This window comes from Mercurialis annua, linkage group LG1-X (assembly GCF_937616625.2).
Source record: "Mercurialis annua linkage group LG1-X, ddMerAnnu1.2, whole genome shotgun sequence".
In the NCBI taxonomy this organism is placed as follows: domain Eukaryota; kingdom Viridiplantae; phylum Streptophyta; class Magnoliopsida; order Malpighiales; family Euphorbiaceae; genus Mercurialis; species Mercurialis annua.
Genome location: NC_065570.1, coordinates 62,369,807 through 62,384,790, shown reverse-complemented (window position 1 = coordinate 62,384,790; position 14,984 = coordinate 62,369,807). Strand labels below are relative to the sequence as shown.

Here is a 14,984-nt window from a genome sequence, read left to right as displayed (position 1 = left end):
CGACATTAAAACCTCAAAATTCAGACAATTGAAAAAGTTCAGGTGTCTCTCTACATCTTTTACCTAATTAGCTGTCTTCTTTTCTTTAAGGCCAAATGACCAAAAAGGATCAAATATTTTATAAATATTTTACAAAAATTCAAATTTTTTAATTTTATTTGTATCGTCCTAAAACACAGGTTTTTATTTTAATAATGTCCAATTATGCGATTTTACTGATGTAGCACCTACATGGCGTTGATGTGACATTGCCACACATCGGCGCCACATAAGTAAAATCATGTAGTTGGATGTAATTGAAATGATATCCTGCATTTCAGGACAAATTGAATAAAATTGAAAATTTTGGACTTTTGTGAAACTTTCACGAAAGGTTTGGTCTTTTTTAGTCATTAAGCATTTCTTTAAAATCCTATTAAATCCCATTTTTTCTAATTTTAGAGTAATTATTATGAGTAAATTGAATTCATTTCTATTGTACATATTGAAAGCTTACATAGATATTAATTTGTGGACGTATCAAATAAAATTAAAAACAACTGGCGTTTAATGTTTTTTTTAGAAAGTTAAGAGGGATACTAGGGTTTTATGTTAACTACGACATATTCATTCATTTTAAAAAATAATTTGGTTATTGCATGCCTGATTAAAAGAAAATTAAGTTTTTCTCCACTAAAAAACCTAACCATCTTTTAGTCCTTTCTTCTTGGCTACCATCAATAGCAAAGAAGTTTAATAATTTTTTCACAGTTAATGGCGGCCTCAATTTTAGTATTATTAGTCGTAAGATCGTGCATTTGCACAGGATTTAATTAACGATTATTTATAAATAATAATTAAAATTTAATATTTTATAATCATGAACTAATAAACATATATTTCATTTAATTTAAAAAACTAATGAGTTAAATAAGTGTTTTATTTAAATTTAAAATTTATGAAAATATTATTAGTGCAAGTATTTTACTCAAGTTAAAAAATAAATAAGAATTATCTTTTAATAACAATTTTTAATAATTAAATAAATATTTTATCTAAGTTGGGAACTCATAAGAATGTTTTTTTTGGTCCTCTCAACTATATAAATATATAAATATTTGATTTTTTTATGGTTTTTTTTTCTTCTTACTTTTATGGTAGAATATAAAATTTCATCTTTTTGAATTGTCATGGTTGAAAAGATTTCAATTAGAAACAATAGATCCAAATATTCCAATAATAAAGATACAATTATTTGGTTAGAGACATATTTAATTATTTTATAATTATTTTATTTTGTTTAAAGAAATTTTTTTGGAATTTAATAATGATTTATAAAAGTTGTCACATATGTACTTGCACTACCATTTTTGGCAAATTCATAAACCGCATAAAATCCGATAAAAAAGTTGTTGACATGAAAGCGGAAGGTTATCACTATTGATCACGTCAATGACACATCATACGCACCAATTTAAATTATTTACAAATAAATTCATGAATTTTATACGGTTTTGTAATTTAATCATAACATTATACATTTTTATTTAATCATGTTCAAAATCAGATTATTTTATGATATTTATAAAAAGGATAATGTTAAAAAAAATCACAAACATTACATATTTTTTCATTTTAATCATTCAGTTTAATTTTGTCATTTTCATGCATGAACTACCATTTTTTTCAAATTCATACACCGTGTTGAGCTATCACTGCTCCATTGGTATAATTCGCTGAGGTGCAGCTCATTTTACACCAATAAATGGTGTCACCTCAGCGCCATATATGAATTTGAAAAAAGTGGCAGTTCGGACATGAAAATAACAAAATTTAAACTGCTTGACTAAAATGAAAAAACATGTAAAGTTCGTGATTTTTTTTACATTAACCCTTTATAAAATTAAATGATTAAATTTATGAGTTAAATCTATAAAAGTTTAGATACTAATAAATTTAATCAGTTTAAAATGATACTTATATAAATTAATAAAATCATATTTATGTAGATTACTATCATGTTTTTAATAAATAACTAGTTTTTTTATCATATATGTACGGCATGAGTATAGTTTATTTAATATGTTTTAAATTGTATAATTGTTTTATTTAAAATTAAATATAAATTATACTAGATTAAAATGCAAAATAATCTAGATTAAAATTAAATTTATCTAAAGAATTAAATGTGAAATTGATTTGAATCTAACAAAAATTAAATGTGAAATTGATTTAAATTTGTTAATATCTAAAATTTATATAGATTTAAATAAAAAATCGTAATTTAATTTTATAAATATCATAAGTAATGTAATTTCGAATGTGATTAAATCGTAAAAATATATAAAGTTCATGATTAAATTATAAAGTCGTATAAAGGCCGTGAATTTATATATAAATTGTAACACCCACATTTAAATTGCATATAGTCATGCTCATACATTTCATGCATTTCGATGGTCAAGAGTAAGCGTCGTTCATTAGCATTTACGTGAGCATTTAAAGTAATGATTGATGTCAATTAAATGAAAATGATGGGGGGTTTGATTAATTCTATAACTATTTAAAATAAATAATAGGTAGTATAACGACCAACAAATATATCAGAACTAAATTGGAATGAAAGTACATCGGTAAATTAGGTTGATTAGAGTGGTTCGAAATGAAATTAAGTTTGAGATTAAAATCGAACATATAAAATATTTCAAGGATTATATGAGATATTAGTATTGATAAATAATTCTATGAAACCAATTGTATACAAAAATAATAAACCCTAACTATATGTTAAATATCACCTATTAAGCATTCTCCTTATCAAAACTAAACCTAGAAAAAAATGAGAGAAGAAGAGGAAATTCATTGCTAATATTTTGAGATTATTCTATCAATTAAACATAAAATTATTTAGGTTTTAAGTTTGAATCAAGAATTAGAAGAATTAAGGTATGTGGAATCATTTGAATTAGTTGATTTAGGTTTTCTGTTTTAACTCTTTTTTTGGCCGAATTTTTATTCGTGTTGTTTCTGTTATAAGTCAAGTTATACAACTCCAAATTGAAAGATTCTTGAGTCTATGGAAACCATAGCCAGTCTACTACAATTTTTATTCTTTGAGTTTTATCATTTAAAATCGTTATGATATCCTAATAGTCCACACCATTTTGTTGCTCTGCCTGCCTATACAGCCTGATAGGGTGTCACCAAAACATGAATATCTCATTGTATTGAGATCTAATTGGGTTGGTTCTTTTTGATATGTTTATGGACTCATATACCTATAACTACACCGAAAGATTTTACCAAATTGTGTCTATATGGATGTGTGGATCACTTTAAAGATAGGGTATATGTTCTGCCTACTTGTAGAACTATATCTACAACATTAACTAATTGTAAAATTGATAAAATGAGTTATACATGTCCAAATGATGAAATATTTAATTCTATGGATTCTTTCGGATGTTAAGTAAATTTTTTTAGTTGTGATAAAAGACCAATTTTGCCATTTGGATGGTTAATAAGAAGAAAACATTTAGTTATACAATCTGTCTAGACAGTTTAACTTAATTGTATTGTAATTTGCATTATCTGCTTTATACCAATCCAATTGATGTGATTCTAATTGGAAATCATCTATATTGAACTGCGGATAGAGAAATGATAGAATCATTTCTGATTAGAATGAAACTAGACTCAAATTTCAGGACTCATATCAATATTTTGCATAAATGATGTTTGTGTTAGGATTTGTACCTATTTGAAGTTGGTACATGAAATCTGCTTAGTAAAGAGGATTGTTATTTCTAGTTTGCTTATTTATGTAAATTATAAAAATAATTATTCCTTGTGAATGAATTGAGATTGTATATGTGAACATGTACTTATAGACCAGAAGGTAATACGACGGACAAGCCTGGAACTTCACGGGTTTGAGACTCGGTGAATTGAGTAAGTAAATAGATAGTGTTATACTTGGTATATACGTTTGTTTGCAATTGCAAGTGTGTGTTGATTTGAGATGTAAATGCGCTTGTGAATCATGGTTGAATTTTTGGTGTGAGTAATGTTTTCGTTTTGAGAATCATGTCATGCTTATGTTTGGATATTCAATGAGAATTGAGATAGTCGTTGGTTGCCTAAAAATGGCGATTCGGGTCAATAACGTGAGATTAAGCTATTGGTTGCCTAAAGGGCGATTTGGGCCAATAACTATGTTGGTTGCCTATATGGCGATTTGGGCCAATAACTATGTTGGTTGCCTATATGGCGATTTGGGCCAACATGTGAATTATGCGCATGATTAAATATCCTTCTGGAAGCTTGATGTTGATTAAAAATGTGTGAATATTTTGGTTTGAATTGAACATTGGACTACTATGTTTGCTATGGTTATTGCTTATGTTGAATGGATCATTGCTTGAGTTATATTTTAGTTACTTGAAATGCTTATGAATGTGTATATTTAGCATGTATATATCTATTTTTTATTGAATTGTAGGCTCACCCATCTGCGCTATTTTTTTTAAGATACAAAGAGTTATATTGAGTCGACATTTGCATCTGATAGAGGTTTCAGGTGGGCCAATGGAGAGTTCATTGCACGTGCATATTTTGAAGTGTTTATGTAAATAAGTTAGATAAATGAAACGTTTGTACTAATAATTAGTGTTTTATGTGAGATAGTATGAATGTATATGTATATGTTTTTAGCTAATATTTTTGTGTCATCACATGACATGTTTCAAATGGAGTTTGTCGTGTTTGTTATAAATTTATGAGTAAATAATGTTTTAAATTAAAAGGGTGTTACATAAATAATCCAAAATGATGTGTTTTTATGTATCATTGACGTGGCGAATTATGACAACTTCAGACTTTGACGTCAACAATCTGCATAAAATTTTCAATTAATGTATCGATTTGTCAAAATGATAGTTGGTGTACACATGTAACAATATTTATAAATCGTGATTTATGGTATTATGAGTTTCTATTATGATTTCTTTCCAAAAACATTTATTTGTCTTTCAACATAAAAATAGATTTACCTTCCTTCATGAAAAGATAAGAAGAGTTTTATTTGGATAATCAAACTCGTCTAAAGACTCGTCCAATAACAATAACGTTGATATATAGCTCATTATTGTCAGCAGGGGAAATATTTTTTACGCCGATATGCCAATTGCAGCTAATACATTATTATTTTTTACTTTATAAAATATAATTATTAATTAAAAAACTATTAATATTTATATTAGGGTTAGTTAGAGTTAGAGTACTAATTAAAATAAACTACTTATAATACTATGTAGAGATAATTGTTTAGAGTACTAATTAAAATAGGCTACTTTAATATTGATAATTTTTATTTTTATTTTTATTTAATTATTTAGAATTTTAATTAAGATAAATTATTTTCAATAAATTTTTAATCTAATTATTATTTAATATTTTCAATTTATATTCTCTATAAATAAGATAGACCACTCCTAATTATTAACTACCATATCAATAATTATTTAATAATTTATATTTATATTTAAATATAATTTATAATTATAAAAATAATTATTAATAAAACATTTATATAATATTTTAACGAGTCACAATATATGAAACACGTAAAAGGACACTAGTTGTTGAAAAGATATAAAAACGTGGCAGATGAAACAAACAAACCCAATTATAACACGCGCAAATTTACAAATATTCAATTGTTTTATCCTACTTCAGCACACCATAACCCAGTTACTAGTTAGTGCCTTTTTATATTGCCGGCCCCATTCTCCGGCGATCTACTTCTGTAATAAATGGCGACGGAGGCATCATCTATCATTACCGGAACCACCACGAGCTTCCGGTTACAGCCCTCACGCTCCGCCGCATTTCGCTTCCGTCAAAGCAACTATAACAAAAGCGGTCTGTTATTCTGTCATCGTGCTTCTCTAATTGCCTCCTCCTGTAAGCTCAATATCAACACTAAAGAAACATCTCGATCGATTGTTACTCATTGCGCCGCTGAAAGATCCGCCGACACGGTTTGATTCGATTTCAAAGAAAAAGTATTTTTAGTTTAATAAATTATCAGAGTTGATTGATTATTAATTGCAGGGAGATAATGTTGACGGAAGTAGTACAAGCTACAACAATGCTGATGCTGCTTCTAATTTAGCTAATGGATTTAAAATATTTTTGGATTTTACAGTGTCTAACTTTCTTCCTATAGGTAACAAAAACATTTCCATTTCCAAATTTTGTTTTCTTTTTGTGAATTTATTTGGTTGATATCTCAGCTTATTAATACTTAGTTTGTTTTGTGATTTGGTTATGTAAATTTGTGCAGCTTTAGTAAGTGCAGTAGCTTTAGGAATGGCTAATCCAAGTGCTGGTTGTTATGCTCATAAGTATTCTTTATCCAAGTATACTACTTTTCTTACCTTCTTTGTTTCAGGTCAGTTTTCTTTTTCTTGTTTTTGTACTATTTATATTTCAGCTTTGTCTCTTATGTCATTTATGGTTTCAAGTGCAGGATTAAAGTTGAAAGGCAAAGAAATTGGAGAAATTGCAGAATCATGGCCTTTAGCTCTAGTTGGACTAGTATGGCGTCGATTTTCTCTTTTTTTTTTTTTCTTTCAAATGTTCCTATTCTCCTTACCATGTTTCAGTCTAGTTTAATGAGTACCAAATTTACTGAGTTTTAGGCCTTGTTTGCATTAAGCATGTTCGAGTCGTTTCACTTAAATTCAGTTCATTTCTTGCAAACTTGTTGTCATCATATAATTACTTCCAAAATGTCTTCAGTGTTCTCTTTAAATTGAAAGAATCGAGTTCTACCAACTATCTATTAGCTTTCTAAAGAACGAATTGCCTAAATCAAGCAGCCTTTTTAGACAAGGGTTTGCTACTTCGGATCTTTTAATTAACACGCATCAGTCAAAAATATTAGTGTTACACTGCATTTTAAGATTATATTTCCAAACACTTTGTTATTTTCTTCCTAGCTGTGTGATACAACATGAGAAGAAAAAAGGAGAATCTTTCTATTCTGCTTGACTTGGTTTTTTGAATAGTCTTGCTCAAAGAAGTTAGGAACATTGTGCTCATCTGCTGTTTGTAATTATGCGGAAAAGGAGGCCCATTTCTATGTTATTTTGTTGTTTTATATAGATAAGTAGTTTTGAATTTCGCTGATAAGGCACCTACTTGAGCCCTAACTAAAGATCACTCCAGCTTCATGATTTATACCTTCTACTATCTCCTTGTTTTTGTTTGTTCTAACTAGTTTTATCTGTTTGTTGTGACAGGCTTCTATCTTGTTTTTTACTCCTTTGTTCTCCTATCTTATTTTGCAAGTTCGGCTTTCACCTCAAGAGTTTGTTACTGGTATTCTCATTTCTAATCTTGAAGTTTTCAACAGTAGGATTATGGATATATCATAATTAACTTATTGATTAAAATACCACAATTTATTTGGGTTTCATTGATATTGATGTTTCTTTGAATAGGATTGGCTATTTTCTGTTGTGTGCCGACAACATTAACAAGTGGTGTAGCACTAACACAAGTATGCTGCATCTTTTAACTCTCACCCCCTGTTTCTTCCTCCTTTGCCAGTAATTCTTTGACTAAATATCATAAATTATATTCCTAATGATAGTCTTTTGCCATGTAATTGCAGCTTGTTGGGGGAAATACAGCTCTTGCTCTAGCAATGACTGTAATTTCTAATTTGCTTGGTGTTCTAACTGTAAGTATTAAATTGCTCTAACGATGTTTCTTTTGAATTGCAAATACTCTTTTACAAAATCTTACATCCTCCATCCTAGGGATATACACATTAATTAGATTTTTGTATACTACCTTCTGTTATCTTTCAAATCCTCAAAATAGTATGCTAATGGTGGTTTTATGCTGTAGGTACCCTTCTTGGTCTCAAGAATCGTAGCTGATGGTTTTGGTTTATCCATCCCAACTGGAAAGCTATTTTGGAGTCTAATATTCACACTTCTCCTTCCTTTAGTTCTTGGAAAGGTTCTTTCCTTGTCTTTATTTGTACCAGCAATATCATTTTGTTATCATATATGATTATGGTTTTACATATTGAATAAATCATGATTATGAAGCATATTTGAAAGCAGAATGTAGAAGAAAAATGCACATTTCCTTATCTTCAATTTTCTCTTTCAATTCTCCTTTTTTTTTTTGTTTCTTTCTTGGAGAATAGTGCAGCTGTTAAATTTCTGACAGACACCAGTTAATGTTACCATTATATCATTTTCTTTCACAGTTTGCGGCATATTGATATGCTTTTTCATTCACAGGTGGTCCGGGATAGATTCAAAGGTAAGTCTATTTTCTCATTCTGATTTCCGATTTCTTTTATTTAATTCTTATAAGGACGTAGCTCATATTTGACTAGTGAAGTACCATTTACATAAGATGTATTTGGAAGTAAAGAAACATAAGGTGTATCTGCTGCAGATATTTACCTAAATAAATTTCATTTTCTAGATTTATTTAGCTTTTCTAAAGGGTTGCAAGGTTGGATATTTGTTTGACGGTGAATGATACTCTCACAAATATTAACATGCATTCATCAATCAGAAAAGTTAAAATGGTGTCAAATTTTACGTACTTATATTTCTTCTTGTCCCATTAATAGTTGATAAATTTTTTTTACAGGTATTGCGAACTACATTGATCAAAATTCTAGGACATTCTCAGTAATCAATACCTTCCTCCTCAGCCTTGTGAGTATTTCTCGTTCTAATTTCTTGGATATTCTAATATTTGAAAGGCAAATGCATTGGCCTTTGATTTTTTGCATTGTTGTTTTTGACAAATTCAAAATAACATAAATTGATTGCTTTATCAAAATGTTTTGTTAAGATCCGTTAGCAATACCTCAACCATAGTAGTATTTAGTTTGGGCCAATTTTCTTTTTCTGCTGCTTGAAAAGCTGAATTGTACATTTTATGTCAAACAGTTTGTAGGATGGGCATTCAGATAATTATAAAGGAAAATGGATTTGACCAAAAAGTGTAACCGTGTAAGTTCCTGGGTGAATTTGGTCTTGATAAGACTGAATTTGGATGGTATGAAAGCAAGCAAAAATGTTTAGAGGTTTAACTTAGATAACCTTGGCACCACATCAAATCCTTTTGTATTGCATGCAGCATTGAATTGCACTAATCAAATTATTTTTCTCAATAATTGGACATTTATTCAAAAGAAACACTTATCAATACGAGAATGCAGGGTGTCACAGCTAGTGACATAAAAAATGGTATCAGTACTTTGTGCATCTGCATAGAAATTACCATAGCACGAAAAATAAATAGATATAAAAAAACTACGCCATCAGTTATATCTGTTCTTTGTTAACTATCGAGGTCATTCATAAATTATCAGGTATTGGTACTTGTATAGGTATAAATATTACTTTTTTATATTATTTGAATCTTATAATGCTTTCTTTTCTAATTCTTGAAGACCCCATGGACGCAAGTAAGTAAATCTCGACCATTGCTCCTAATGGTGAAGCCTCAAGTCTTTATTGAAGCTATTGGCATGGGCATGTGAGTTCTTTATTTGTCACCTCACATGATATCGTTTTCTTTCTTTTAGCTGCGTGTCCTACTTGCTTAACATTTATTATAACAAGTAAAATGTTCTGTTATTTGTAAAGCGATCTTCAATAAATCAATTATAGGAAGATGACAGCTGGGTTTTCCTTTTGATTATCTGCTTTGTGATTCTCTGCATTTGTGCCTGTCTAAGACAACCTCTGTTTCGATATGGCAATGCGGCCTCAAATGCACAAATCACATGCAATTAGTATACAGTTTTTGGAAATAAGTTTGAATAGAAGACAACAACATTAGAATTTTAATCCACGAGAACAATGAAAAACACTTGCTTCTAGTCATAACTCATAAAGACACCCCTCTCCTTTTGGCTAAATTTGCCCTCCTTAAATGCAATTAAGTCTTGATGCAAATTTATTTTAAAATAAATAGAAGCCTATTGTATTTACACTTTGAGAAATTAGAGAAAAATAATGATTTGAATTTCTGGAGATCGTTAGATAAAAAGAAATTGATTGTTGTTTGCAATCAAAATTAATTGTTAGTGATCTATTTATATAGGGGTGTGAATTAACATTCGTTAGCTCATTAGTGCAAGTGAAAAGTCATAACTTACGTAAACATGTTGAGAAAATAACTTCAAATTTGTAGGTCTACCAGAGCATGGGTGTATTCATATGGGCACGGCTGCATGGGTGTGCCCGCTCGAAAACGTGCAGAATTTATTACTTTTCCTGCATTATGGTCTTCACACCCAATTGTGGAAATTATAGAAGAGAGAGCCTAATAAATTGTACCCTGGAGAAGGGAAGTAACCTTTCTATGCATTTTCCCTTTTGGGATATTTTTGAGTGGAAGTGTTAAAGAACTCGGACAAAGTATATGCAAATTCAAACTGCTTGAACTAGTTGCATGGACAAATGAAAATTCATGGAATTAATCTTCAAACTAACGCATTTCAATGCATTTAGTAATAGGTACTTATGCCATTCAAGGCCGAGATTATAACTAGATGAGATGTGCAAATGCAAACGACAAAACTATTTCAGAGGAAATGTATATTGGGTTTCTGTGCATTTAATACTCTTTAGGGACACCATTATGTGCATAGGGAACTAATATTATTTGTTCTGTTTTTGCAATACTATTTTCTTTATCATGCCTTCATTCTGTACTAAAGTTGGTCAATGCAGACAGAATAAAATATATTTTCTATGAAGTAGGTCTCTAAGAAGTCCCTCCTTAATCATGGGAGAGAGCTGATTGTCTGATAAGGTTAATATCTTCATTGGCTTTCAGTCTCGTGCACCTCACTTTACTGGGTTTTAACATCATTTTGACGAAAGCCTTATCATCTGGATTTGGTGGTAAAAAGGCCGCTTTTGCCAGCAAAAAGAACGCCCGAACTCTCACTCTTGTTTGCAGTCAGGTTAGTGTGCCTTTTGCATAGTATATCTTTTGTATAATTCCAACAATATTCTTGTTGGGAACCTACAACTGAATAAAATTCCAGAATGGAGCTTATTTAGACCTCAAGAAATGGCGGTAGAGCCAATGAGACATCTATTAACATATAAAATGACCATGTAAGGGCTGAAGACTTCTTCCGCTTTATGTTCATATCTCGTAACTTCAAATTTGTCTGGTTTTGCAGAAGGCTTTGCTTACTATAATTGTTGTAGTGGAACAACTGAATGGTGCTCTTGGTCAATCTGGGCTATTAATTCTTCCTTGTGTTGCAGCCTATATTAACCAGGTTTCTATCGCTTTCTCTTCGTTCCTAATTTTTTAGGGGCCGTTTGGTTCAAGGTTGGGAATCGGAATCGGAATGGGAATGATTGTTTTCATTTTTTGTTTGGTTCAAAGTGTGAGAATGGGAATGGGTAAAGTTTAATAAAAAAATTATTTATTATTTATTAAATTTTTTTTAATTTTTTTTTTATATAAAATAAATATTTAAAAAAATAAAAAAATATTAAAAAATATTTTTTTTATTTTAAGTATATTTTTTTAATGATTATATATTTATTATTTATTGTTAAAATATTTTGTTCAATTTTGATTCTCATTTCCAAAAATTCATTCCCATGGGGTAAGGGGGAATGGGTGATTTCCATTGAAGAAGTAATCACACTCCAATTCGCTAGTGTAATTTGACAAAACAAACACAAACAATGGGAATCATTCCTATTTCCATTCCCATTCCCTCTTTTTTTGGCGAACCAAATTAGCTTACTATATACTTTTTGGTGTAGATTGTTTTCGATTCATTTCTAGTGAATTTTTGGATTCAAAAGGACAAGTCGCAAAAGGAAATCAAGGCATTTTGATGCTTATGATCATTAGGTGAGAATCATTTCTGTACTTTTAAAATAAAAAATAAACTGCTGTATTCTTCAGAATTCCTATCTATGTTTCTGGAAGGAATTGTATAACACAACAAATAATTTTGTTCTATAGAAATCTGCTAGTTTGGTTTTTGCGTTGGATGCTTTAGGTCACTGAAAATATAAAAATCGGGTGATTTTCATTACCTGTCTCTCAACTTTTATCCTTCTTCCACCGTAATATAGTACATAAAACATTAATGAACAAAGGATCAATTCACCCCCTCAACTTGGCACGAAATATCAAATGAGTCATTTTGGACGATTTTAGTACAATTTAACCCGCAACTTCGTAAAACCGGATCACTTCAACCCGCAACTTAGCAAAACCGGATCAAATTCACCCTTCTGACAAAAAAAAGAGAGTGGATTATCTAATTAAAAAAAATTAATCCTAATTAATCCTAATTAATACTAATTAAAAATGTTAAATTAAACACTAATTAAAAAATTAACACTTTCACTCTTTTCTTCTTCTTCCCTTCCACCCGCCACCGCCGCCACGGCTGCCGCCATCGTCCGACCTTCAACCACCGTCGGATCTGCTCCGGAGGAGCAGATCTGAGTCTCTTTCAGATTTCAGATCTGCTCCTGAGGAGCAGATCTGAGGAGGAGCAGATCTGCTCCTGAGGAGCAGATCAGCTCCTCCATAAACGAGGAGCAGAGCTCCTCGTTTTACCGGCGAGGAGCTGCTGTTCCTCGCCGGAAAAACGAGGAGCAGCAGCTCCTCTAAAAACGAGGAGCTGTCTGCTCCTCGTTTTTTCAGCGAGGAGCTGCTGCTCCTCGCCGGAAAAACGAGGAGCAGAAGCTCCTCTAAAAACGAGGAGCTCTGCTCCTCGTTTTTCCTCAGTTTTTCCGGTGAGGAGCTGCTGCTCCTCACTGGAAAAACGAGGAGCAGAAGCTCCTCCAAAAATGAGGAGCTCTGCTCCTCGTTTTCAGCCCCTCGCCGGAAAAACGAGGAGCTGATGCTCCTCCATTTCCGGCGAGAAATGGCTGTAAAAAGGGGGGAAAAGTCCCTGAATTTTAGTTTAAAATATAAATTGATTTTTAAAGTTTTAAATTATAAAGGGTAAAGTTGAAATTTAAAATATATTAAGTATTAAACCAGAAAATAAAAAGAATATTGAGTACTATTTTGAACTATTTTCCCTACAAAACCAGAGAGTGTGTTCCACTCTCTTAGGGAGGGTGCGATTTGTACGATTTTGTAAAGTTGCGGGTCTGTTTGATCCAAAAACGGTAGAAATGACTCATTTGATATTTCGTGCCAAGTTGAGGGGGTGAATTGATCCTTTGTTCAAACATTAATTTGTACTATATTGTTTCTCGACTTCTATTCTGTATTGGTATTATCCATAACGTCACTTCACCTTCATTGCAGTCAAAATTTAATTACAAGGTGGCTAGTTGGAGTCTCTTCTTTTAATTATATGTTGTGTGACCTTATGATGCACCCGGAAACTTTGAAGAATGTGCGTTATCCCATTCTGCGGCTATCTTTTTAAAGGCTAAAGTCTCACTTTTAGCTTCTCAAGTCTAACCAAAAGAATAAATAGGATTTTGAGATCGAAATTGGCTCAATCATTGTTATGAAGTTGTCCAAAATGGTTAATTTTTCCCGTTCATGGTATATAGAAAAAAAATTCAAAAACATTCTTAATTTATAAAGTATTACCAATTTTATATTTATAAATCTTTTTAATCATTTTCACCTTCTTCTTCATTTAAATATATATAATTATATATATATGAAATTAAAATATTTATTAAAAAGGATCACTTTACCCTCTCAACTTGGCACAAAGTATCAAAAACGTCCAAATTAGCAAAACATAATTACTTTTTTTACCCTGAACTTGTCAAATTTGGTACAAAAAAACCCCCTCCCCACTCTCACCTACGAGAGTGAGGCACACTCTTTGGTTTTAGAGGTGGTTTTTTTTCTAGGTGGTTTTTAATGGTGAAATATTTAAAATGATCCTAATTTTTTAATATTATATAAATTAGTCCCTAATAATTAAAAAAATAATTTAATTTTAAAACCTTACGTATCAAAATTATATTAACTAAAAATATGGACTTTTTTGTACTTTTTACAAAATAATTTCAATTTTTTTAATTATAATCAGCAGCTGCCGGAAATCTTTTCCGGCAGCTGCTGAGTTCGTCTCGGAGTTCGTCTCTCACAGAGACAAACGGATTCGTCTCACAGAGACGAACTCTCGAACCCAGATCTGGGTTTCCTGATTTGGGTTCGCCGGATGAACTGAGAGACGAATTGAGTTCGTCTGAGATGGGTGGTGGGTGGTGTTTCGGGCGATTGTTGTTGGGTTTGGGCGGTGGTTGATGGATTTTGGGTGTTGGTTGGTAGAAGTGGAGGAAGAGGGATAGTAGCGGTGGTGGTGTAAAACAAAACCGATGAATTTATCGTTTTTAAAATTTAAATTAAATATTTAATTAAATAAAGTTAATTAGGATGAATATTTAATTAGATTAAGTTAATTAGGGTTAATTAGAGTTAATTAGTGTTAATTATTTTAAATTTAGAATCTCACTCTCCAATTAGGGCGCCACATCAGCATAGGGATGTTTTTGAAACGGTTTTGCCAAATTCAGGGTAAAAGTGATCCGGTTTCGCTAATTTGAACGTTTTTGATATTTTGTGCCAAGTTCGGGGGGTAAAGTGATCCTTTGTTCATTTATTAAAACAATCGAAACTCAGTTAAACACTTTGAAACTTAAATAAACACTTTGAAATTTAATTAAATAAATCAAAATTCAATTAAAGTAATCGAAATTCAATTTAAATCTAATTAAATCAACTAAAATAATTAAAATATTCCTAAATCACCATCGATTTTTACACCTAATCTATTCTGAAACAACTCGATTTCTTTTAGCCACCACCTCCTATCGATCGTCGAAAGTTTTTTCGGCGGTTTTCTCCGGCATGTTCTTCCATGGGAAGAACAGAAGCGATATGTTCTTCCCATGGAAAAACAGAAGCGATATGTTTTTCCATAAGAA

The 14,984-nt window shown here is 30.9% G+C and overlaps 1 protein-coding gene across 3 annotated transcripts; it reads left to right on the top strand.

Annotated features, from left to right (window-relative positions):
* The first annotated feature begins 5,660 nt into the window (after window positions 1-5,660).
* On the top strand, window positions 5,661-12,050 carry LOC126665254 (probable sodium/metabolite cotransporter BASS4, chloroplastic). Of its 3 annotated transcripts, XM_050357991.2 has the most exons (14): window positions 5,664-6,020; window positions 6,094-6,208; window positions 6,326-6,433; window positions 6,512-6,579; window positions 7,287-7,365; window positions 7,488-7,546; window positions 7,661-7,729; window positions 7,900-8,013; window positions 8,304-8,325; window positions 8,665-8,732; window positions 9,476-9,561; window positions 10,870-10,999; window positions 11,225-11,326; window positions 11,826-12,050. In XM_050357991.2, the coding sequence occupies exons 1-14, from the start codon at window positions 5,793-5,795 to the stop codon at window positions 11,898-11,900; spliced, it is 1,323 nt and encodes a 440-aa protein (XP_050213948.1). In that variant the 5' UTR covers window positions 5,664-5,792; the 3' UTR covers window positions 11,901-12,050. The 3 variants fall into 3 exon arrangements, with proteins under 3 accessions (XP_050213949.1, XP_050213950.1, XP_050213948.1); XM_050357992.2 differs by lacking the exons at window positions 10,870-10,999; window positions 11,225-11,326; window positions 11,826-12,050 and adding an exon at window positions 10,222-10,787 and having other exon boundaries at window positions 5,661-6,020; XM_050357993.2 differs by lacking the exons at window positions 11,225-11,326; window positions 11,826-12,050 and having other exon boundaries at window positions 5,662-6,020; window positions 10,794-10,997.
* Window positions 12,051-14,984: the final 2,934 nt, after the last annotated feature.